General features: G+C 38.4%; 2 protein-coding genes across 5 annotated transcripts in view; one reads left to right on the plus strand and one right to left on the minus strand.

The window, feature by feature from the left end:
* GPR146 (G protein-coupled receptor 146) overlaps positions 1–25,169 on the plus strand; it is a 49,143-nt gene extending 23,974 nt beyond the window's left edge. Inside the window, exons 2-4 of one of the 4 annotated variants that reach the window (XM_061992244.1) lie at positions 606–647; positions 10,801–10,908; positions 23,206–25,169. In XM_061992244.1, coding sequence (XP_061848228.1) covers positions 23,250–24,254 — 1,005 coding nt within the window. In that variant the 5' untranslated portion in view covers positions 606–647; positions 10,801–10,908; positions 23,206–23,249 and the 3' untranslated portion in view covers positions 24,255–25,169. Of the gene's footprint in view, positions 1–605; positions 648–10,800; positions 10,909–20,301; positions 20,591–20,695; positions 20,995–23,205 lie in introns of those variants that run through there. The other 3 variants (XM_061992243.1, XM_061992240.1, XM_061992242.1) reach the window with 3 other exon arrangements.
* The window catches only part of C3H7orf50 (chromosome 3 C7orf50 homolog), a 128,990-nt gene that overhangs the window by 58,271 nt on the left and 43,687 nt on the right, over positions 1–27,032 (minus strand). The gene's annotated exons all lie outside the window — the stretch shown is intronic.

A 27,032-nucleotide genomic window follows, 5' to 3' on the forward strand; every position in this document is an offset into this window, starting at 1 on the left:
CAAATTTTGAGTGATCAGATGTATTTTTCTCATTATCAGATAATTTTTCTCCCAATTTTTACCTCACAGTGTGCAAAAATATATACCCAGTAACCAAAGTGAATTAGAAGAACACTGTATGCCAAAACCGCTACTTTTTACAGTAACGATCCAAACTGACACTTTTCACAGTATCATATTACAAGACAAATATTTCCTATTGGGATTGTTATGTGTCAGTTTTAACCCACAGAGCATGACATTTTCAATGAGAAGAAGGAAGTTATGTTTCTGTTTTTATATCGATCTACAGCTTTTATTCAAGATCCTCAATTCAGCTCACAAATGTAAACAAATCATCAACAAGATTGTGATACGTTAATTCTATTAACTTTTCTGCTACAGTTAAGTCAGTACTTGCAGGAATTCAACACCAAATATAATGAACAATTGTGTTATAGGGTTTATAATCATGAGATGAAAATTACTGTATATTGTAAATATAGCACCATGAGATGCAAGGCCAAAATGAAAGTGACCTGTATTTATCAGAATGGATTACATTTCATTTCTTTCAATCACCTAAGAACAACTGATTCACCTTTTCTGTTTTTTCTTTTTAACAGTGGCTGGATCCCAGACTGACATTCCCCTGAGCTGCACCTTATGTAAGTACAGCCATGGCAATACTGTGTGACTATTACTGTATATGTTTATTTCACCAAGGTACAACAGTAAAAATATTGACCAAAACTGAGAATTCAAAAGGTGCTATTTACTCTTACTCCTCCAGAAAAGTATTGGCTTACTAAATTCTCATGAAGAGTTAGCTAAGGCAAGCAATATTTAATCCCTGATCAGTCTTCTCAAAGATCACAAACTGGCCACCTTAGTCTCCTGTAAAGACACATCCAGTTTACTACATCTTTAGAGGTTTGTGAAATCTGGACTTTATGGAAGTGTTTCATGATCTTGAGATATTCCAGGGCTCCTTGCCAGGCAGGGGAACCTCTATCAATTTCAGAAGAAGTGCAGAAACTGACATCAGCACTCAGAAGTGCTTTTTTTTTGCAAACTGCTTGTCAATCCATGTGAAGAAGGAACTGAGGCTGCAATACTCTCACCACCACCTCTACCACCAGGCCATTATGACAGTTGAAATTGTCTGAAAGCCCACAGCTCACACAGAAAGGGGCCTTTAGAGGTCATCTAGTCCAACTCCCCTGCAGAAGCGTGTTCACCTACATTCATCATTTTCATCATTTACATAGACAAGAGACCATCATGGAAAAGGCAAAAGGCAAAGCCAACATCTAAGGCAATCAGACACACCTTTAAGAAAGCCAAACAGATTAAAAGCAAAGAGACACAGAACTCAGACGTCTAAGTGGCTAATACCATTCAACTGAGCACTGATGGTGCAAATACCATCAATAATCTGAAGGTGTATTTGCACAAAACTTGAACAATGTGCTCCAGTGCAAGGGCTGGCACCTGCTTAGAGTTGGTGGGGTATAGGTGAGTTGTTTGCACCTGTCTAGTACATGGGCAAAGCCCTAGAAGTCAGGAATTATTTACAGTTAATATCAGCTGTGCTGGTTGGGAATGCTGTTCTGTTGCTCTCAGCCAGTCACTTAATCTTTTTCATGTACTCCTGTGTATGATGAATGAAACATTTTTGTGCCCAGTGCCTATCGCCCCTGTGGTTAATTCCCAATGTAACACTCTAGTCATAAATGCACCGTCTCCCTTTTACTTTGATAAAGTACAATCAGCACCAATAGGTAACACATTTTAAAAACTTAATTCCAACTATTGTGAAACAGGAGCTGACTGTTTATGGAGCAGTTATTTTTTTATGTCATACCATAGGGCCTCTTTAGCCGCAAGCTTACAGGCAGAGGCCCCAAGGCATTTTTTGGGAATGGAAACTTTTTGAGTTCAGCTCGTAACCAATTTCCAGCCTGCAGTATGTTTCTCATTAGTCTACATGGTGTTATAATAAATGATGCACTTCCTCTTTCATTTTAGGATTTTTCTGAACATACAACAATTTTTCTGTGTCTGTTTTTTATTACTCTCAATATACCCAATGACACTAATCTTAAAGTCTATGTATAAAGACAGAAAGAATATATTGAACGAGATATCAGCTAGAGCAAGACAAGCTTCCAGTTTAAATTCTTCACAGAAAACTGATTTTAAACCCATTTACATGCACGTAGGTCCATGGACAGACACCTTTTATGGGGCCATTGTTAAAAAATTTAAAAGTCCATTATCCCCAAATCTAGAATTGGCCTAGAAAACACTCCACTAAGCTATACAGCTGCAAGACACTTAATCAACAATATTTGATGCCATTGGCCTGATACAAAATATACAGTCCTCCCTAAGTCTAAATGTAACTTTTGCATAAAGATCAACTTGATACTTCTCTGTACAGTTTGGGGGGCCCCAATACAGGAAAGCTTTCAACAAACTAGAGCAAGCTGAATGGAGGGACACCAAGATAGCCAGCAGGAAGGAACACTTGCACAGTGATGAAAGGCTGAGGGAACTGGGCTTGTCAGGCTGGAGAAGGGAAGGTTTTGGGTGGACCTAGCAACCATGGTGTTACACCTACAAGAGGCTTACAGAGAAGACTGATTGAGGCTCTTTCCAATGATGCACGGTGAGATGAAAAAAGACAATGGGTATATGTTGAAAAACAGATTGGTTCCAACATATAAGGGAATATATACATATATATATTTTTTTAAGTCTCCATTTTATAGATATTTTCAGGATCTGGTCTGAGCCTGCTTTCCTCAGGGATTTGGAGAGGTGATCATCTGACATCCCTTCCAACCTGAGTTAGTCTACGTTGATTCAGCCTAGTAAAAAGTAGTTAACAATATAAACACCAGAAACAGAATGCATCCAAAGTGTATTCAGACTTTTTATTTTCCTCTTGCTACCCATTATAATCATAGGCATATTGGTTTGCTAATATTGTGGTGTAATATTTTTTTTTCCAGTAGTCATAGCAAAAAACAGCCGTGGAGAGCGTTTAACCTCAGACTCCCAATTTCTTAATTGAAATCTTAATTGAAATCTTCCACTGGTGGCTATAGCTTTTTGAAACAAAGTTCAGACAGGCAAAAAGAGGGCAAATATTACCTTAATGAGTTTTGGACATGCAATGACAAGAGCCATCAACAAACCTCATAGTGAAATACCTGTGCTACAGTTAAAAGACTTTTTGGTTTTTAAAATTCCCTCAGCTGTCTTTCCCCAAGTGCACCTTGTAGACATGCTAGGTCTAAACTTTCTTAAGGTGAAGTATCATGATCTTTTGATTGTCACATTGGACTTTTTGTATAAATTAGCCTCAGCAAATGTAAGCATACTTATGAACAGCAGGTAAGTGACCCAAACAAGGTCTCAAATACTTTAAAACTAGCATTAAAAGAAAGCCATAATATTAGGGGAAAAGAAAGTTTCTAAAATAAACCCAAAACCAAACACAAACAAACAAACCAAACAAACAAAAACTCAAATCACCCCAAACAAATTAAAAAAATCCAAAACCAACACCTCATATTTCAGGATTTAAGTCTCCATCCTAAAAACACAACTACTCACATGTAAATCAAGCCAAAGTTCGTTGTGCCATCTTGTCTTACCCTAAACTAATTTGGTGAGCTCTGCAGGAGGTCAAGAGCAAATGCCTTTAACACTACTCTCAAATATCAGCTCTGATATGTTTTCAGGGAATATGCATCTCCTTTCTGGATACATATCCACACCTCGTTACTAATTTAACTCAACACATACATGAAACAGACAGTGCAGTAACTCAAGATAGACAAGCATGTCAAAAGAGGGTACAGTCACCAAGCTCATTACACATACTAGGGATTCCCTGGTGGCTTGCTGCTCCTGCCACCTTCCCATCCATAGCCATGCCAGGAGCTCCTTTCATTATCCATGTCTCCTTCATAATTTACTCCTCTCCAATGATCACTGTGGAGCTCTATGTCTCCAGCTTGCCCCTAATCTCCTTTCTACTGCATGGTAATATCTATGTTCCCTTCATACTCATTTTTGTGCTATTATAAATCTTTGTTTTCTCCCTCTAGAAGTTTCCTTCCTCTCACAAAGCAAGGACTGTGTTCATGTTTCCCTTATGAAGTTTCAGTCTCCTATCCTGATAGATGAGACTATGTTCATTTTGCAAAAAGAATCATTACTAATGTTTTCTATCTGGGAGAAAGGTTGAGGTTCTCAAACGTGTTAAACTTGATTGTGAGGATAGCAAAGGTGAGATCAGACATACTGAAAATCATCATAGATGCTACCAGTGGGTAGAGATTATTGAAACTGTGGATCTGCAGACTCTAAAGAAGCTGCTTTTCTTTTTCTCTTCAATAGTTAAAATTCATACTTATCATCACTTACTGTCATTTACCATCCCCAGCTGCCAAAAACAACAAAAAAAGAAAATACAAGATTGGCTGTACATTTGTTTCAAGAGCACTGAGGAGGTCTTCTGGAGGAGGAAAGCTGAGAAATTTGAGAAAGAAAATTTGAACTAACATTAATGAATATTAACTAAACTAAGATTAGTCAGTCTTTCATTTTGAGACATTTTATCCCAGCAAAACTCACACAGTTAGGAAAAACATCTGTCTCTCAGAAGCATTTCTTCTGGTGGCCCTTCCAAGGAGGAGCAATTCTCCACTATATGTCCCACTGTATGTACTTTTCTATTTTAAATGTTTTATATAGAGCTCATACACACACTTTTTAAAGATAGCCTTCTTTTTACATTTTCTGTTTCTACATAATATTTAATAAGAATGTATTCCCTATGGCTGCCAGCATCAGGAAAACTAGGCTATGCTAACAAGGGATTCCAGTCAAACATCACCACGTCTAGCATACTGTGTTTCATTTACAAATCTTTGATTTCTAAATGAATGGCAGTTCAAAGTACACATTAAACACAGATACTTTCTGCTTATGTATGTAGAGATTGTTAGAGATTAAGCCACTTTTAATTAAAGACTTAAGCAGGTGTCAGTTCACGATACTCTTTGAATTTGGTTTACATGGATATATGTTCCATGATTACCCAGCAGCACATTTTAAATACAAGCAGAATCAAAGAGATCTTCCTAAACAAAGCAAAGGAAAGCTACTTTGTTGGATGGTTTGAAGACTGCTGCTACTCATCTCTCACAGATGGAACATTTAGTTGGAAAAGGCATTCTAAAACACTTCAAAAATAAACAAAAGCAGTGCAAACAGTGCTACAAGACAGAACTCCAGGCCACATAAGTCCTATTAATTTCAGTGGGGTTTTGTTCTGCCTCTGTATATGCATATAACTATCTAAAGTTAATTTTCAGTATCAAGGCCTAAAACAAATAATTTTAAAGCACTCTGGAGTCAAATAACTAGAGCTTTAAACATGGAAATGGAATTATTTCTAAGTAATTTCAGTGTCATGCTTTGGAGTGACTGCAGTAGGAAAAGTGCCCTGTTTCTGCATTACACAAAGGTTATTTTCTCCTTTTAAAGGAAATCCAAAGATTAATTTAAATCCATCTGATGAAAATACCTTAATATTTACCTTCACATTTTGTTGTTATATATACTGAATTCAAGTGAAGTGATTTCAAAAATTATCCTGGATGCTTCTCATTTCAAGATGTTAAATATTGGCTCTTATCAATTTCCATTACACATTGTCAGACATATTTGCTGCTCTGGACTATATGAACTGACTTTTAATTCTGACAAAGGCAATGATAATGAAGTCTGTACAAGCTGGGTACAAGTGTAATTTTAGAATTTCATACTTACTACAAGGCTCTGCAGGTCTAATTTCACATAAAGTAGATGTAAAAAAATGGTTAAAACTGGCAAATGCATAAATTCTCTTTATCCTTTTTTTAATATATTGAGGGCAACATTTTTGTTGCCTTCTTCCTCTGTTTCTTCCTTCCATTTAAAATTTGGTATTAAGAGCAAATACAATACATTTATCCTGTCAAAAAACCTGTTGGGATAGAGATTTATGAATACATTCATTTTCAAATTATCATAGATCAAAAGTGGCAATATTAAAATGGGTAGGTGGACGAAATAAGTCCCTTTTTATTCTCCATATCTTTTAAAAGAAGTCGTTCTTCAACTATGCAGCCTCAACTGAAAAAGATTTTTGTGTGTTTTCACCAAAATCTGGAAGGTTTCAAGAAGTAAAGTTAGGCAGACTTTAAAAGCTAGGAGCACTTCATGGTCAGCTGGCTATGAAATCCTGCTAGCCAGGCAGAGTCTTGAGCATGCAATCTTGCTGCTTTACATCTTTTTCACCAGGATGAAGGGTGGGGGACTGCACCCAAGCACTTAGGGAACCTGGACTTTTTCCTTTCCTATACATCTCCTCTCTTGATTCTCCTGTGCTGCAAAGTGAACTGTAATGCCTCAGCCCATGCTGTAGTCTTCAAAAAATACACACAGAGGGTTAATGCCCTTCCTTCACTCCCGCCACCTGAGGTCTGCAAAGGAAAGCGCTGCTGAAAGCCTAGTTAACTGGAAAAGGTCAGGAGCAGCGCATTATATTCTGTATGTTTAGATTAGCCCACAATAGCTAAATAAACTGATTTAATGTCTAATGACATTTTCAAACAATAGCTAATAAAATTATCCAAAGTATGCAGAGACAAAAGATGCACACAGATGCACCAGAATACGTCTCTCTCCCACACAAGCACTGACCTAACAGTGAATTTCAGTAGTCTGGCCATTCAAATTAAAGGTCAAATATAAAAGAGTCCAAGCTTTAAAAGTTTACTGACTAGAAAGACACAAATACTCCTGCTCATCCATTGTTATGAATTCCATTTGTGTGCAACTATCAGGTTTTGTCCTGTGTTTTTAGCATATAACCACATATTTGAAACTGAATGGTGGTCTTTCCAAAATAAATAAATAACAGGCAGGTTACTGAAGTGAATCACATGCTACGAATGCTTTTGGAAAGCTGCTCTGAATTAGCTGGGTTAGCAGCTCTGAGGGATTTTTGCTAAAGCCACAGAAGTATCCTGAGTCATGTCAGCAGAGGAAGGAGCTGTGATGGATCCAGATGCTATCACTCCTCTCCCAGCTTGTTTGCCACTGACCCTCCTGGAGGTTCCTACTCCTGAAACAATGGAGTCAGCACAAGGAAAATAAAATTTATGCACCTGTCTCAGTGGCTTGTGTTCACTGCAACAACCCTTAAACAGGTGCACCTTTGCTGTCCATTTTGGAAATCAAGTGTAGGTACATGGGTCCCTCCCCAGAAGGGAGGCTGTGCCACCCCGGCAGGGCATGGCACATCCAGCCACCGCAGTGAGTTTCACCAGAGTTTGTTTGTAAACAGGCCTTAGGGAAAGTTGGTTGAATTTCTCAAACCAGAGACGCTGGTTCTGAAGAATGAATGTATGATTAATGGGGTTGCAGCACTGGTACAGTTGTGGTCGCCTTTTTAAAGTTTTCCATCAAAGTTCTTACAACCTGAAATACTGTAGCAGATTAAAAAATGAAAGGGACTGAAAGTTGTGCTCATATAAAAGGTAGTTCTGAAGCAACTAATCTAAAATTTGCAAATAAGTCTTACTTACTTCAGCTGACTTGCATATTCAATCTCATTTTTTTAAGTAGTTACCACAGCACTTTCTGACATGATACGACCAAATATGAACTCTCTGAATACTCACGCTAACATAAAACAAATAAACAGTCCTGAATTAATCCCATTGATATTACATCTTACTTTGAAGCTTAAGACAACAGCACTGAAAAACATGAAGAAATGCCAATGGGGACTGGCCCACTCTGTGATGAACAAGGAGATCTTTGTCCCCATCACAGTCTCTTTTTATCATGTACCACCAGCTGTTTTCACTCCTCTGAAGGTACCATCATTGCAAAGTATAGTATAAAAGTATATTAAAAAGTATAGTTGAAAAGTATATTAAAGAATATTTCTGATAATCCTTTCATACTAATAACTACTCTTTATAGATAATTCACATATGGGTACGAAGAGCCCAAATATACACCCAGTAATTCACTAATGTCACAGTAAATGCTTCAACAAAACCACTTTAGCTCATAAAAATAATATTCTGCCAACCACAGCCCTAAATAACTATCTTTACTTCAACCTTATGTTAATCCATCTGAATCGCTAACTCTACCTAAGTTACTGCATAGAGCACTTCTAAAAGATGAACTTTTGAAAGTCATTACCAAACAAATCTGAACAGAACCTTGTAGCTGTTGTCTTATTTAGCTCCTGTAAGTAGCAAATATTGTCTATCAGTTCTTCACGGATGCAGCAATGTGTCAGAAATATCAGCACCTCAAACAGTGCTTCTGTGAGCCCTGTCGCTTAATGTTGGTAAAGAAAAGGTGGATCAGGTTATTGGTGTGTTTCACGCTCATAGTGGACTCCTGTCCAGCCAAACTTCTAACATGTGCACTGAAAGAAGTATCTGGTTTGTCTTTAAAGGTGCTCTAAGTATGGTCTTATTTTCCTGGCAGGTCACAGCAGAGGCTCCACCTCCACTGAGGCTGGCCACTTTGTAATGAGGCAGAGTTACAAAATAAGTCACTAGAGTAAACCTCAAACATCCTTGTTCACCATTTCACCCGTCCTCTTGCAGCTGCCTGGCCGGGACCAAGGCTCAGCACACAGTCCCATGGGTCTGCCACAAAAAATACCCAGGGAAGTTTTACAAGCAGTGATATTGTTAAAATTTGGACCTTTTTGGTCCAACAATCTCCTCTGCCCCACAAGTCCCTCAAGCTGCTCCAGATGATCAGTGACAAATGATAGTTACATAGCCTAATTGTGTACCGGACTGTGTATCTTTATATTCAATACAACAAGCCTCAGTGAAAGTATGCTAGACAAAACAGACCAGGATAATGTAAAAACTATTATGTTGTGGGCACTGCAACCTGAAATAAGTGATGGATTGTTGAGGCCTATAAGAGCAAGCAATCGCCTGTATAAAACCAAGAGAGAGGCAGACTCGAAGGAGCTACAGTTTTACTTTCTGCGCTACCTAGAGACCGAGTACTAGTCCATCTCCCAGTTTCTGTATTTTGCTCCTGCAAAAAGCTTATATGCTAAAGTTTGTGAGGTCTGAATTTCAAAAGGAAAACACACTTCACCTTGAACCATCACTGGTATTTTATCAGATGTAATTCACCTGAGTTTGGGGGATTTTGCTCTGTATTTCAACATACAAATCAAACATCATGGTTTAATGAAATGAGTGATAAGCATGAACTATTACTAATCATTTTTTAAAAAGGCAAAAGTATAATCCTGGGCTGCCCCACATTGTCTCTTCATGGAAATATTACCTCTGAGGTTAAAGAAGTGCTTGTTTACTTAACAATTTGACCAACCGCTGACAACAGACCACTGAATGGAAAATATTAACAAGGGACCTACAAACAGAAACACTATGTTATAAAGATTTAAAATAGAGGCCTGGAGGGTTTTTTACTATGATAAAAACAACAAAAGCTTATCAAAAGGAACAAAAAAATAACTGAAGTGGGCAAATACTTACATTGTAAATACTGACAGTCAAAAAAGTTCTCAGGTGATAACCTTACAGGCTGTGTTAGAGTCCTATTATGAGGTTTTAGCTTGTAAGATAATCTAAGAATAAAAATTAGCAACTAATGGTACAAAATAAGAAAACACATATTATATATACTGAAGAAAATACATGTGCTACATACATGCCTAGCATGAGTGACACATTCTTCATTCATTTTAGAGTTCAACTCCTTTTTGGTTGATAAGTAAAAGCATAAATTCCACTTTACTGCTTTGGGGAGGAAGGAAAAGACATAAATTAATTCTCCATTACAGTTTAAGAAGGGAAATTATTTAAGGACTATTTGTATTCAAGCTAAGTAGACAGAATCACGTTGTTGGACAGTTTTTATTCAAATGGAAAGAATTTACATTTACACACCATCCTGTTAAAGACATAACAGTAGCATTTTCCTTACTTTTTTTTTTTTTGCCTTTAATTAAAATGTTATTTTTAAATGCTTGAAATAATTCTGAGGTTTACAGTGAAGTATTTGTTAAAGCATATACTGGCTCTTTTTCAGGTCTACTGTTGGCTACTGTCTAAACTTTCCAGAGGTCAAGTGGATACTACAGGCTTTTGCTAAATAACATTGTTTTATAAAGGCAGAAAGGGATGTGACTCCCAATGAACAGTTATGATGACTAACTCTAAAGTAAATAAAATTTTACTAACATAATACATTTGCCAGTTTAGCTTGGTTTGCTCCAGGTTTATTACTCTTCAAACTCATGCGTTAACACATGCACAGTTTTGCAGAAGAGCTGCTCCTATGGTAAAACTTCTTTTCTCATACCAGAAAAGCTCCCCCAGTTCGATGCAGCCAATACTCTTCTCCCGTTACATAACTACACAAAAGGCTGAGCCTGTTCTCGAACCACAGTAATGCCCTTTCAGTTTGTCCTTTCCACAAAAAGATCCCTAAAAAAACCCTTTCACAATTGCAAACGCTGTAAGTATAATAGTCTTTATGGCAGGATCAGGCCCCCTGTTTTTGCAACAGCACTCTGCGCCAATAAGAGCGTGCAGCTGAAGCTTAAAGGATTATGTGTATGTATGTGCGGGGGAAGTCACATGTATACACAGAGTTGGGTGTCACTACCGAGGGCAGCACAGCAGCAGCAGCGGTCTCATTCTAAGCTCTCCCATTCTTTGCTCCTACTAGAGAAATGAGATACTGGAGTTTCTGATGAGCTCACTTGGCAAAGGGTCTGACTTGATGAGCAAAATGTTCCTGCCAGGCATCAAGGAACAACAAGGCAGTGCCTACCAGGTGAGATTTTTAAAAGTTCAGCTTTCAGATTGCTTTTGGGTTTTATGAGCCTAGAAGCATTTAATTTACATTAAATTTATTTACATTAATGCATATAAACCTGGAATCACTGAAAATTAATAGTGCCATCATTAAAACCCAATGTTCAGGTTTTAGGTAAGAGTTCTTTAGGGAAAACATCATTGCTTGAATTTGTCATGCTCCTACTTTTATCTGGTTGTCTGAAAGAAAGCTATAGTAGGCTTTTTCTATTGCATATCAATTTTCATGCTCTTGCACATTTCTGATTTACTGTTTCCTTAAGTCCTGAATAAATGCTTTTAAGTTTTTTATTAATCACTCTGAATACACGAGATCTCAGTTTTTCTGTATATTAAATCTAGAAGTATAACAGTATGGCAGAAGGACAGCACGGGAATTGATCAAAAGTTAATCTAATTAGTCTTTAAGAAAGCAAAAAGTTCTCAGTGAAAGTGAGATACTTAAGAATCTTCTGTGCATAGCATAATAATGAAACACCCAGCAAACCATACTGTGAAATATTGCTGCAAAGCAGCTAAAAGACACAGCAGTAACTAATTAGGTAATTAATCACAATTAAGCTGCATTTTAATTTATATTATAAAAGAAGGTAAGCCAAAGGCAAACTTCAAAGCACCAAAAATTTCCTAACTGCTTTCAGCAGAAGCTTTGAATAAGCAGAATGGCTGCTGTCCTTTTTAGCCTCCATAAGCATTTTTAACTATGCTAATCACCATGCTATTTGCAAATCTGTTTTCTACTGTACTTAGCAAAGATCTAGTTTCCTTTAGGGCTCTGTCAGCTAAACTTTATGTCTTTTTCATATAAATGTAAAGCAGCATAAAGCAGCACCCTACTTTTCATGCCAGCATCACATCCTTTATGTATTTGGTTGGCCCCATGGTTTAACTTAAAGTAGTAACCCATAGATTTCAACGTGGGATCATGTTGAAATGTTCAAATCATCAACATGGACTGCTTCTGAAAAGATGAAAAAAGTTAATCAAATGTCTGGACAAAGTGATTCATGTGAACATCTATGTTTGTGATCAGCATATCAGAATGATTCATTTGAACTTCTGAGTGCAGCATCTAACATCAGATAAGAGTTTATCAGAATATTCTGCATAGTTTCCACAACGGCTAAAATGTGTAAGGCTCATTTCAGTGAAGCCAGGCTAGTAGGCTCCAGTGACCTCCCTACAAGCTGTGGTTTACTGTTGGTATGCACCCTATGTCTGTGTGGGCTATGCAAAAACAACCATTTATCCATCACTACTAAGGAACTGGCTCTGTGACAAACTAATTACTCCTCAGGCTTCCACCCATTAGTAAAGGAGGAAGCAGATTATAAAATTATTTTACATATCAAGGCTTTATACAGCTCCTGCAGTAGCAAAATCTGCCACAGAAGTCATAGTTCTTCCTGTGGTATCCCAGAGTTTTTAAAATTTGTGTACCTATCAACTGACTAACAAACCTGTTTTAAAAATCTGTTAAAATGAAAATAAAAACACCAGTAATTGCTGTCTGGCACGTGACTCAATACACTGCAATTAGTAAGCACTAGCATTTACTTCAGTGTCATTTATTTGGCCCTAGTCCCAAGAATCTGTACAATCTTAAGCATGGCTTCCCAAAATACCCTGTATTGGACCGAACATGGGTAATAGGTGGCTACAGGTAGTATACTCAGGGTGTAACTAAGTTCACAATTGTTTTTGTAATGGAGACTTTAGGTTTAGAGAGGCCTGGTTTATAGAGATCCCAGACTCTTTTGCATATTTCACCCTCAAAACTACTTTTGGGATTTTTTTGCCCTTGGAAACATTTGCCTGGATTCATAGTGGGCTGGAAAAGATTACAACTGTTAAGAATATCTAAAGAATCATCCTCACCCACAACACCTGTGAAAGTATGGGCAGGGATTCAGGACATCAAATACTGGAAACAGTCAAACCCCTTTCAGCATCCTAGGACAGAAAGTGCTAAAGATTATTACTGGCTTCTTCAAGTTCGATGGAAGGGTCATTCCATACACACAGGTGCAATGGGAAGCCTCACAAGAAACCAAGATTATAGGTAGAACTTTTTTTTTCTGAATAAGGGGTAAGAAAACTCTATCACCTATCAAGTGGAGTGTGAAGTGGCAAGTGATCAGCAGTAGATGAACTAACTGGACCCCATTCATATCAGTAAGATGCTTCTTAATTCACTTCAAGCCCCTAGTAAATGAAAATTCCTACTCTAAATCTTACAGTCTACTAATAGCTACCCTGAGATGAACACTAGTATTATACTAGACCTCCTAAAGTGTCAAATGAAAATATTCCATTCAGACATTATAAATCAAATAAGATGCAAGCAGTAAATATGCAAGTTCATCCTAGTGGCAGCTAGGAAATGGTATTTCCTTCACCAAGCAATAGAATTTAAAAGTCACAGGAGTGTCAAGAACAAGATGTCTGAGACTTGCTGACGAACAGCAAAAAAGATATGTTTATCTCCAATATAGATAACAAATTTCAAAGTAATTTCAGCAATTCTGCTGAAGGACAATTTTCCACTTCAAACCCTAAACTGAAACTAGTTTTATACACATAGATGTTTTGTCTTTTGCTTTGCTAATTAGGATGTTAGATTCTGTGCAGAGCGGACTTCATTCAGTTTTTCATTTGATGTTCTCCATCACTTCATGTTGCTCATTTGTGGTTGGACTCGATCTTAAGTGGTTAGACTTCATGATCTTAAAGGTCTTTTCCAACCATAATGATCTTATGATTTCTAAGACAGAACTACATCAATATTTTTGCATTTACTGGAAACATGGTCCCTGCAGCCCATTTCACAGTCACCATGATGCCTTGTTGATAAATCACCAGATCACCTTTCACTGGTGTTTCTAATAGGAAATGGCATTGTATTATGGTTTCCAGGAAAACTGCCATCTGTGCCTCCTGTCAGTCTTTGCAACTGGCAGAGAAATAGATGTGGGGAATGTTTTTGTACTGCCAAATTTCAGCAGTGTTCCCTGTCACAAGTCCGAAGCACGGGTGAAGCTAACAAGCAGCAGGTTAAGATAAGAGCTGCTGTTTCCACTCTGCCAGCTCACCAGGCCAGCTCATTTACAGAATAATTCCATCAGAGTCAGTGCACCTTTGATGCTCTGCCCCTGGAATAAATTCAGTCTGCAGTACCTAGAATAGGAATAATTTACATTAATTTTGACTGGCAAGATTTTGTCGTCTTTACTGGAGTGATGCTGATTCATGTGAACCAGAAACAAAATGTTCAGTTCATATACATTCCTTACCTGGAACCTGAGCAACTCCAGAGTGCTGGAAATGCAGAGATCTAGTCACTTACTATCTCATAAGAGGTGCAAAGAAATGAGTTAAACAAGATTTACCATAACTGTCTTGTAATTTTATATTTTCTCAAATATTGAAAAAGCTGCAGCAGAGTCTTAAAGCTGTGTCCATGATCTGATGATCTTTACATTAAAGAAAAGGAACATAGAAGTTCCAAACTCCAAAAACCAACCAAGTTCCAAAACCAGTCTGAAGTGTCTTGCTCTGCAGCGTGTCTGTAGATACTGGGGCAGAAAAACCATACAGTTAAACATTGATGATTATCATGTAAGAAAGATCCTTTAATGAAACCACCCACGTAGCGTATTCCATTCCTTGTCAGAAAAAAAAGGAACCAGATACTTTCATGAAAAAAAACTTCACAGAACCACAGAAGGGTAAGGATTGGAAAGGACCTCTAAAGATCATTTAGTCCAACCCCCCTGCTAAAGCAGGTCCATCTAGGTCAGGTCACACAGGAACACGTCCAGCTGGGTCTTGAAAACCTTCAGTGGAGACTCCACACCCTCCTTGGGCAGTAAATCTCCTAGGTCCCAGCTACTCTGAACATGAGCATCATGACAGGTGAGATCAGAATGCTTTTGAAGGTGTGTATGATCCTCATTAGATCCATTGAGTTGAACTATGAGAAGAAACTGCAACTTACATTTGATTTTAAGTGGAATGAAAATATTTGCTACAGCTAATGAGCCTGTGTCCTCTTCAAGACACTGAAATGGAAAGTTCTAATTAAGTCTTCTGGTTCCTGTGGCTCACCAGTTATAAGCACAGTGGAGATTTTTCCAGACTACTTTTTTCACTGATCCAGTTAAAAAACATGGAATCATCTTGACACTGAATTTTATTTAAGTTTCTTGCCACCTAGTTTTAAAGTAGGATAGCTGCATCAAAATCAGCTTCCAAATCCTCTGAATACATGGACCAGGAATTGCAGCAGTGCTAACTGGCTGTTCACATTCAGCACTCTGAATGGCACCGTCTACTCTGATGATGCCTCAAAGCTGTCACTTTTTGTATTCCAACTAGGCAACGTTCTAAAATCCAGAATTCAAAGCATCTTGTGAAGCCTGTTTTCTAATATTACATTCATTCTAATTATTCCTGTTATATAATAAACCTTAAGTTACTGGAAGTGAATATGAATACCAGGAAAAATACAAAAGGATTGTTTTGCATATAGCTCATTTTTTTGAAAGAGAAGTATTACTGATATTTGGGCATCTCAAAATGGTATCTCATTTCAGAACTCAGGCAGCTAAGGCTTGTAATCAAATACAGGTAACCACTGTATAAATTCATTCCACCACCCTCTCTTTGGAAACACACAAAAACATTTCACTTTTTGCAGTAATGAAATTTTAAACCACAACATATCTATGATGTATTAAAAGCTGCACTGTTCATTCTATGGTGAATCCTTTCTCTCTGCACATGAGTGTTAAAAAAGCAAAGACACGTCAGGTTTTCCATATAGAGGCTCTTTTGGAATCCAGTGATAAAGCTAAGTCAGGAAGAGGTGGAGCAGGAGACCAGTCACGCTCATCTGACACCAGGATACTGACAGAAGTTAACAAAACGTGATCAAGTTTATCAAGTTAACCCATGCAGAGCCCCCAGTGCAGCTGTGCCTGAGCAGCTGCGAGGAGGACACAGCCACCAACTTAACTTCTGCAGAGCCTCCGTTACAAAGAAATAAACAGCAAAAAAGGAGATTTATCTGGAGTGGCAGATGTGCTTGACAGATAGCATCTGTGCCTGAACATGGGCCTCCTTCCACACAAATCTTAGGGGCCTTAATGCTGGACTATCTCCTATCCACAGAACTTTGGCTCCCTATTTTGCAGGAATGTCATTTGCCTTTTCCACCCTGTAGTATTCTGTTATTACAACCTCCCAGACCACTACCACACTCCCCCTCTCCAACAGATACAACTGTCTCTTTAAAATGTCCTTTAGCACTTCTTATTATGGTTTCCAGAGTCATTGATCTTTTTTTGTGTTTCTTTATTGGAGTATATTATCTCTTCCCATAATCCTTAAGATGTTTAAAAATAGGGCACAGGGAGGGGAACAAAACAGCAAATACAGTTATCTGTTTGTGATGGATACCTTGTTTTGAGCAATCTTCTATGAACTCTGAAGACAGTAGAACATTTTTCAGTTCTAACCTAATATACAGAAGATGAGCATCTTGGAAAACAGCTGCCACAACCTAAAATCAAGTTTTCCTCTCTTTCTTCCAAACCCATGAAGCATCTGAGCTCATCGTTTGCTGCTTACTGAGGTGTGACAGCAATTTCCAGCGACTTCTGACATGGCCATATAGGAACTCAGATTCCCAAAGAGATGAACATCTAACCTAATAATAAAAATGAAAGCAAAAGGTTAAAACAGAAAACAAAAAATGCATCTATTTAAGTAGGTTGCCAGAGGCCAGGGGCAGTAAGCAGACTATCATGGCACAAGTAAGATCTGAACGACCAGGTAGCTGCTATGCAGATGGTTTACCACACATGGTGCTTACACAATGAAAGAATAAACAAGTGACTGGTTGCCTACATCCGTGGAACAATAAAATAGGTCAAGTGAGAGAGTGGCCCACAGGAAGAAGCTAAGGTTTGAAGTTCTCTGAAGACAATGTATATGTAGTTTCTGGAAAAGCAGAGAGTGAGAAATCTCAAAGGATGACCAAAGCAAAATGAAAAGACTGATTTCAGAAGCATGATTATCTCATTCCATAAGACATACAAGCCTTATAGGTTTTGATAATTCAGTTTTTATTGTTGACTCAACATGTGTAAAAAAAACCCAGAGATGTCCTGTGGGAAAGTAACAGAGAAGTGAAAAAGCATCATACTTAGAAACCCTGTTATAATTCAGGTATGATACTGTTTATTTATCATATGAGCAAATGGTGATGAGAGGTGCAGTGTTAACTGTAATGGAGTCATCAGGGAGAGATAAAGAGTAAAGTAAGGGCCTTCTAAAAACCAGAGACTTTAAAAAAAGAAAGGGAAACGTACATAGGCATTTAGGTCTGAACAGAAGGAACACTTAAGAGAATAACACTGGACCAAGGGAAGGTAATAAGGCTGGAAATGGGCTGGAAGGTAATAAAAGCTGGAAATGGGCTCACAGCACTCAAATTGTGCAGAATTAGGCAGGAGCGGGCAACAGTTGGGTGGCTTAACTCAAAGGACTCTTCCTTTTGTTTTAAATTTCCTTTTAATTATCATGCTGCTACTAGAGCAAGTTCATACTGCAAAGGGAATCAGTTTAGAAAAGAGAAAACTGAGCCTAATGATGAGGATGAAAGACCAGGAGGCTGGGTGCCTGTCCTTCTCATCAGTTCACTTGCCAGGGGTACCAGACTCCTTACTCCATGACCTCTCTCACAGGACCAGAGACAGACGATGCTACTGTAGAAAGAAAAATACACCCCTCTTCCAACTGACCTGCTCTTGCTTTTTTATTTGTCCTTTTTTGAACATCCAAGACAGGGTTATATTCAATGCTATTTTATATCAACAGTTCTTGTTATTTAGTCATGGTTTCTTTCTCATTATATTGCACTGAGCTAACTACATTATAAACTGGCACCAAATCAATTATAAGCATACCACCTGCCAAACTGGTCACTGATTGCACCACAAAGACATAAATGATAGGGTTGGAAGGGGCCTGTTTTTCAGCCCAGCACCTGGTATCAAGCAGGACTTTCTTCTCCACTAATGTTAAAAGCATTTTATCTGAGATGCATCATTATATTATAAATAGCAGTAACTGAGCAACTGCATAAGAAAAGGACACTCTGAAATCTGCTTGCCTGCACTACTGCATTTTCTTCCCCATCACATCTAACCGGGGCAATTGAGTTTTATTTTTCTGTATAGGTAGCCAACAAGTCTTCTGTTAATGCCTATGGTATCTAAGCCTAAAAAAAATGTCATGTTACCCAGACTGAGTGGTAACAGCAGTGTGACACTTGATTCTCTCACATTTGAGAGTTCAGAGTGTGTTTCCCTGAGGTAAAATTAATTGCAGGTATGCTGTTTTCCAGAAATAACAATCATCCATTCTTTAAAGCTTTAAGAATTGATCTATAAGTAACACTTAGCATGACACTTTCAAAACTTTTCAAACGCAGATGAGTAGCTGACCATCTACCAAGTCATAGTTTATGTGTCTATGCAACATGTCTGGCCAAGTTTTCAGTTTTCTCAGTTTTGATCTGAAGCAAACACCTGTGGCTTCCTGCAAAGCTCAGTGTAGCACTCAGCCTTCCCCTCTGCAGTACCCTTGGGTTTGAGTCTCTGTAGGAATTAGGAGATCTTGTGGGAACTCTAAAAGACCTGGTGAAGGTTGGAATCCTATGTCTCTTTAGAGACTTACCTCGCTGGCAACAGCTTTATTAGCTGTGTATCATTTATAATGATACTGCAGCTTGGGACAACATGTACTCAGAGGTTAGATAATCTGGATGAGAGCTATATACATATAAACAGTAAAAGAGCAAGCAGGCAAATCATTCATCGACTTTAAAAAAACCTGCAGAGCAAGAGATAGTGCTCCAACTGGATAAAGGTTTGGGGTTTTTTAAGTCAAATAAAATACTCAAGAGTGCAGAGTGATCACAACTGAAACTGTTAACCAACCTGCTCTGCAACTTAGTGCTCCCTTATGAATGAAAATGTCTGAAAAACCCTGACTGCACCTACAGACTCTGTAATATGACAAAGCAGCACTTCACTTTTTCTTATAAAGTTCATTTTCTGCATCTTTCCTAAAGCAACCTTTGCCACCAAATCCTATTAACTTTTTGTGTTTTCCTTAAGTACTTCATGCAAATTTCTATCTAAATAAAACCACCTTCACCTTTTATGACACATAAAGAAATTGGCTTTCAGAATTGTCTCAGAACCCTAAGAGTACCTCTATACTAACATCTTTGCTACTTTGCTGTCACCCCAGTGAACTTACAATGATTAAAGTCCTTCTAAAGTTTTGAGGCAGCAAAGACTTGATGCCACAGTTTGTAACATGGAGTTATGGATAACATATAGGCGATTCTGCCTGTGGACTATGTATCAAATAGGAATATAGGAATTTTCTGCTGAGAGTTAAAATGGTTTTATTATATTCATAATTAATTATTAAAATACCATCCAAGAAGCACCAGACCTTGCCTAAAAACACAAAACTGCAGTGAGATACAGTAACTCAACACAGAGTAACCACTTTTAGTGACTCTCTGGTATTTATTCCATAAACATCTGCTTCATTTTTAATTAGGACAAATTCAGTTTTAATAAGACAAATTATTTCCAAAACGTAAGACAGCTTTCAGTTTTGGTTGACTCTATCAGTTAAAAACGCACTTAGAAAGTGATAACTTCAGTTCATTAGTTTGAGGAGTTTCCGTATAAACAACAGAACTACCACAGTAAAAAATTCAGCATGGGATAAATTATCAACCTACAGTTCAAAAAGCTCTTTCAGAAATGATCCATTTTAAATATGTAGAGAGTATCTACTCTCATATGCATTAATTGCAAAGTGAGATCCAAACATGCTTGAGAACTGTTCAAAAAAAGGAAACAGAATGGACTAACCAGTACCTCACTAAAGGAGGCTCCTGTAGTAAAAGCATTTTCAAAACAACCTCTGGATACAAAGTAAATGTTCAGAAACTTTTCTTCCTGGCTTGCCTTACAAGCTAGCTCACCTTTGCAAGCAGCACCTGTACACTTTGTAGTATTTTTTAAATATTGATTGTTTAGAATGTGTGGCCTATAAAAATGAAACCTCAAAGCTACAGATCCTCATCCCAGGTTAAAAATAAAACCCACGCTCTCGAACGAGAGCGGCTGATTGCACTTGCACGGAATGGCATGGCCTCTCCCATGTCCCCGCAGAACCCCAGCGCAGATGACGATCCCACCGCAAACGTGCGTCCTCTGACAGCCCGTATATTTTAAGCAGTAAATCTGAAACCCAGACAGAGACTAAATCGACCTAGACCCAACAGCTCGCTCCCCTCCGAGCACAGCCTCTCGTTTCTTGAAACTGGCTGTAAACAGAGAAAGGGAGGGGCTTGCCGCCTGCCAAGCCAAGCAGAAACTTGTGAGTAACTTAGAGAGACAAACAAGTGCAGCGCAGGCAGGGCAGCAGGCTGCCGAGGGGCGAGCAGCATGTCCTCCGGGAGCCGCGGGAGCTGGCTGGGCCGCCGGCCGCCCGCCGCCGCTGCGCCGCTGACCCAGGGCGCGGGGCCGGCGGAGGCGGTAGCGGAGGTAAGCGGCGGCGCGCCCGGGCCGGTCGGTGCGGTGCGGTGCGGGTGCGGGCGGCGGGCGGGCCGCGCTGCCCCTGGGGTGCCGGTTGGGATTGTCAGTGAGATAAAGGCGTAAAAGCAGACAAGAGGAGGGGAAGCACTGGGGAAGGCTGAGTCAGGCCACAGTAAACAAGAGGGCTGCAGCAGGCACTTATGCAACAGTCAACCTGGGACTGCAAAACTGCTGCTTGCTTCAGAAGGGGGTAGTTCAGAGGGACCGAGTCAGACTGCTGCACCATCGTAAGGACTTACCCAGACGTGGTCTGTGAAGAAAAAAACGCCTTTAAAATGACAAAAGACAGGGCTGGGTAAGAAATGCTGAGCTGGGCCTGTACAGCCCAGCAAACAGGTTCATTGCCGTCACAGGTAAGTAACAATTAAAAAGGGGTAATTTCTACAGTAGTGGCAAAAATACTTCATCTGGTAATTTAGAAGTCATCAACAAAACTTGTTCAGAAAATATTTTTATTTTGGACATTTATTTTTGTTCATTTCAAAGGTAAGTTTTGTAATTTTCATAAGATTCCTACCTAACACAATGAATTGCCATTTTATCATTACACCAGAACTGTCTTATTTAATTGCAGTTAGAGAACTTAAAGAAAAAAGAGGCAATTACTAAAAACACTTGTGAAACCAGGCATTACCCAGCTCTATGAAGCATGGTAGCAAAGACTGTTGATCTGAGACAATATACAGATGAGTATTCAGTGGCTGATGTAATTTGGGCTGGAGTAATCAAAGCTATATGCTTAAGGATAAACCTACATAATGGCATTACTTGATTGTACCCATGCCTGTGCTTAGTCAACCTTGCACTCACTGTAATGCATATATTTGCAATATCTAGTTCCAGTCTGTTGCTTTGGTTCAATGAAATGTCATTTTGGTTGCCTGTGCAAAACAGCTTTTCTTCTTCTTTCTTAAAAACTTAAACCAAAAGATGCATCCTGAAAGTAAACTGCTCTTTGAGCACTCAAAAATTGTGTGAGGATTGAAAAACAACATGACGACCTTACACTTTCTACTCATAGCAAATACTATAGCTAAAGAACTGATTTGAGAAAACAAAGTTTTTCCACAGAGGTGAAAGAAAATCTTGAAAACAACAAGGTTGCTGCTGCCACCGATGCCACTTATCTGAGGAAATCCAACATATGAGAGTAGAATAAAATGTTTGGCGAGCTAAAATTACTGCATTTTTGGCCTGAATTCTGGCACAGGCTACGGTATTTAGAACTAAACAACTGCAGTGGGAAATAAAAATTGGAAGTTGACATGAATCTAGAACAAATGCTTGTACCATGGCTGAAGTGACAAAGGATTAGCGCTACAGAGATGCAACCACATATCCATATGCTTACAAACCCCACACCGTGTAATTTAGCTGTATGGTTCATGGAGTACAACATGCTGGTCTAGTAACATTCATTTTAATTGCACAATGTTTATTGTGGATTTGATTAAATCTTGTTCTGTCTCTGGAAAGAATGCAGGTACGTGTACTTAGACTTTAGTGTACGTGCTAAAAGAAAAACACACAAAACAACATTAGGTATGTGACAGTGTCAAGAGCACACGTGACATGGGAAATCACCTGCTGCAGAAATTCTGTGCTGTCCCAGAAATGGGCTGGCAGGAATAATAACCAGGATTTCAAGGCTGTGGATGTTTTGAGTTGTACTTAAGAGATTATTTCTGCATTTTGGAAAGAGACTTCTCATGATTGCTTTGAAGTTTGCTGAGTTCAGTTAAAATGTTATCTCTTTACTTACTAATGATAAAGAAAAGATAGATGGGCAACAACTGCTGATACTAGCATACTTTTTTAAAGAATTCAAGCTATTTTGAGAGGAAACGATAGCTAATTCTTGCTTTTGGAAAGTCAGGCAGCCCTGATATTAGGTTCCCTAGACTACAGAGGTCCATTGTTTTTTTTCAGAACTAAATGGTTGTAGGTTGGAAGTCAGAATACAAACCGACCTATAAAGAAACCTCTTTCACCTCAGTTTCCAGTGTCCTCTAGTCTTTGTCAATTTTATCAGTGATCCAAAATATATCCACTATACTGCCTTGGATGTGCCTCCTAAGAAACTAACTTTTCAAGAGAAAGCTTATTTAATGCCTTAGACCACTCTGTCTCATTGCTAAGATTCGTGCTTCAGCTCGTGTCCTTCAATTCTTCAGCAGCTACTCTGATACATTGTTAGCTATATAACAGGTACTGCTCAATAATTTTAAGAAACATTGTACTAATCTTCATATATATTACATGGAAACTTACTTCAAAGAGATACAGTTTATTATTTACCACTGTTGAGTGTCCCCTATCAATTCATTTGCCGCTAATTTTATTTAGATTAAAACTTCAGAACATTTACTAGACTCATGAAATTTTGAATCACAGCTGACTTTCTTCTAGACTAACAAGATCTAAAGGCATTTTAGTCACAGACCTTAAACTGATCAGTTATGTAAAGCATGTTATCTCTACATTTAAAATATTTTCTTCATTGTACACTGCATTTCACTTACAATACAGTATTTTAACAATACTTTCATTATTTCTCCCTACAGAAAAGCTGGTAACCAGCAGAGAAGATACAAAAGCTAGAATCAGCATGTGGAGCTGTGAAACCTTAAACAACAGTACAGAGAACAGTGAGGACCAGCACCTCTGCCATGACTTCCACCTCGTGCTTTCCATCTTTTCCCTACTCTACCTCATTATATGTTTCCCAATTGGCCTTTGTTACAATGGCTTGCTGGTCCTAGTTAATCTTTATAACAAAGCTACTATGACTATGCCAGATGTTTACTTCGTCAACATTGCCATTGCTGGTCTCATCATCAATGCTCTGGCACCAATGTACCTTTTAGGTCTTGCCAATACAAAATGGGCCATCTGGAATTCTAACAACGAAGTTTATATTACCTTACTTATTTTATTCAACGTCTCATCTTTAGTTACCATGTACTCTACCACATTACTCAGTCTGGACTACTACATTGAACGTGCTCTACCTAGAACTTACATGTCAAGTGTGTACAACACCAAACATGTTTGTGGATTCATATGGGGTGGTGCCATGCTTACAAGCTTTTCATCTCTCCTCTTCTACGTCTGCAATCACGTATCCACTAAAATAATAGAATGTTCCAAGATGCAGAACAAAGAAGCAGCAGATGCCATTATGGTGTTTATCGGGTATGTGGTACCGGCGATTGCAGTACTGTACGCACTTATATTGATCTTGCGAATACGCAAAGAGGCTACACCACTGGATCAAGACACTGGACGATTAGATCCGTCAGTGCACAGGCTTTTGATTGCCACAGTCTGCACACAGTTCACGTTATGGACACCCTATTACGTTGTTCTCTTGGTAAGCACATTTACTACCGCACAAGGAAGAGTCACAGATGAAAGTTACAGTCGAATATTACATTTTACCAAGATTTTATCAAAATTCTTGGCTTTCTCAAGCAGCTTTGTAATGCCTCTGCTCTACAGATACATTAACAAAAATTTTCCCAACAAATTACGACGTTTGCTTAAAAAGATACATTGTGGGAATCAAGCGTGTTCTCATGAACGCACAGTAGTACAGCAAGTTATGACGTAGGTATGAAAAATCCCCCCTGGTGCTCTGTTACTGCAGTACTTGGCATACCAGTACTGAGACTGTGATATTGCTGTGTTGGCACACACAGAGTCATTAATGTGAGCATCCCAGCCAAGAGGCTAGAAGGAGCTTTCAATTGCAGTTAAACGAAACAGTCTTAATTTTCAAGTAGTTAATTGTTGCTGAAATCTTGTGAGACTCTAGCCTGTGTGCTGTAATACCTGTGACATCTAATACTTTCAGTGCACTGAATTGGTTACAAAAAGCATCAGCTCTGTCTTCATCGCTCTAATATTCCTGCCTGAAGAAATCACTAAGTTTATCAAAGTCTTGACTGAAGACACAGCACCTTGTATTTTGTATAGAAAAAGGTATTACCTTGTGTTCTGTACAAAGAAGTGATAGTGCTATCCTTGATGAAGTAAATAGCATTTTTCAATGAAGATGATATAGATGATCTTTACTAAAGATCACAACATCCAGTTATACATGTCCAAATAGTAAATGTTAATTATAAATTAAATTATTTAATTTCTCTCTCCATCACTGAATCCCCTCTAAAAGAAGCCTAATTTACCATTCCCAGAAATTATTTTCTCGCACAAACTAACTTAAGTTTTAACATTGATGGTAAATTGATTTTTGTTTTTCTAGCTGTAACAATTAACAAAAATGTGGTTTATTTTTCCAGTGCTTTGTTTGCATCCTAAAACATTTCAAGAATTCAGAAATATTTATTAACTAATTCTAAGGGAACTGAGAGATGTTTGTTCCACATATTAAAATGAAGGACACAGTGGTTTACAAGGTTAAATCAAGATTTAACTAGTAAAGATTGTCTGGCTAAGTGTTATGGTCCACATATGTTCATGTAACAAGAGTAATTATCTTAAAAATAAATATGTTTATGATTAACATTTTGTATTTTCAAGGGATATGTTTGCAAGAAATAAATTTAAATCTCTTGAATCTAAGGCATCAGTGGAGGTTTGGAAATCATACAAAATCCCTCAATACATACAAGATATTTTAAAATAAGAGTATTACATGGGAATCCTAGTCAGCATCAGAGCTTTTTGCTGACCTCTCAGAAATTATGTATCTCAAAGTGATTCTTGAATACTTGGTAAAAGTACAGTTTCTGTATTTCACAGCAGGAAAGAAGAAATGCAATCCAGATTGCCAAATTTTACTCAGTATATGAAATACATAAAAAACACAAACATGCTGCAGAAAGCAAATTAATGCTTACCCACAACAGCAAATGACAAAACAGTGACCCCAAGAACTACCCATTCCTATGCTGTTGCTGCAAGAGGGGGTAGAAGTTAAACTCATGTTCTCCTGGTTTTGGGGCAGCAAGACATCTTTGTCACTGGGCCTGCAACACAGCAGAATCATTTTGCTGCTGAAGTTGTCACAACATAACTCGGATTCCGCGTAACTAGTAAAAATTTTTTTCAAGCCTCTGGTATAGAAAAACTACAGAGCAAAACCAGAACTGAACCTTTACCATCGCTTATAGCACAGAATCATCCGATAATTGGTCTTGTCAGCATAGAGACATAGAATCATAGAATGGTAGGGGTTGGAAGGGACCTTTAGAGATCATCTAGTCCAATGCCCCTGCAGAAGCAGGTCCACCTAGATCAGGTCGTATAGGACAAGGGGAAGCAGGTGGAAAACAGCCTTTTCAGATCTTTTCCCTTCTCTTCAGTATTATTCAAGTGATTACTTCTCATAACCATCTTTGCTTATCGTCTGCATATACAAGCATCTCTTAAGTTACCAACATCCAGGTGGAAGACTCTCCATTAATCTTCACTCCTTTTCCTAGCTTTTCAGATTATTCTTTTTTAAACCCTCAAACTCCATACACTAAATCATTTATTTCCTTGGCATTTTCTCCACACAAAAACTATGCAGCACAACTACATCCATTTACATCCATCCAGTTTTAGACTGTTGGTAAGAACCATATTAAGGAATGTAGCCTTTACTCTTGTGTCCAATCCACACACTAATTCATAGTGCCTCTATGCTGACATGACAATGGCTGCTTTGGATGGGGTTTTTTCCCCCCTGGATAGGTTTACTGTAAATTTCTACACGTCTTGAGCAATTCAAGGTCACTTCTTTATAGAAGTGCTTACTGAAGAAATCTTCCCCTTATAACTGTCAAGCAAAGAGTCTCCTCCTCTTCCTATCTGAAGAAAATTAAGAGTTTCCTAATGCATCAGATTTGATCTCTCGCGTAAAGTCTGCTAAAGAAATTCTGACCCAGCAGAGAGGAACTGGCTTATCTGGTGTGAACAGAGGCTTCCAGAACTGGGACACTGCCAGATCAGTGTGGCTGAACAGGCAGTATTAAGTCCAATTTTTACTTCCACGTTGCTTTCTTCTTTTTCTTCCTCCTTAGATATCTTACTTGCTGTCTCTAACAGGACTCTCACATTTATTTGTTCCTTTTTTCTCCAAGCTCACAGTTTCAGATCATGACTCTTATCATTTCTCTTTATCTTTTTTTCTCATCTTCGACTTCTCTGTGCTATGTAATTTTCATTTTGCTCCTCTGTTGCCGACAATACTTGGGCTTGTACACTTGGCACCATTCACCACTCATGTTTACTTCATTAGACTGACTCCTTTATAATGACACAAATCTTGCTCAGTTATTTGACGTTACAAACGCATTTCTGTAGTAGCGTGGAAGCTGCTATTTAAGAGATGGAGAAAGAATAAGGTTTATATCATTCACCCTTGAAATCTCAATGTTGA

The sequence above is a fragment of the Colius striatus genome, chromosome 3 (assembly GCF_028858725.1).
Source record: "Colius striatus isolate bColStr4 chromosome 3, bColStr4.1.hap1, whole genome shotgun sequence".
Classification (NCBI taxonomy): Eukaryota; Metazoa; Chordata; class Aves; order Coliiformes; family Coliidae; genus Colius; species Colius striatus.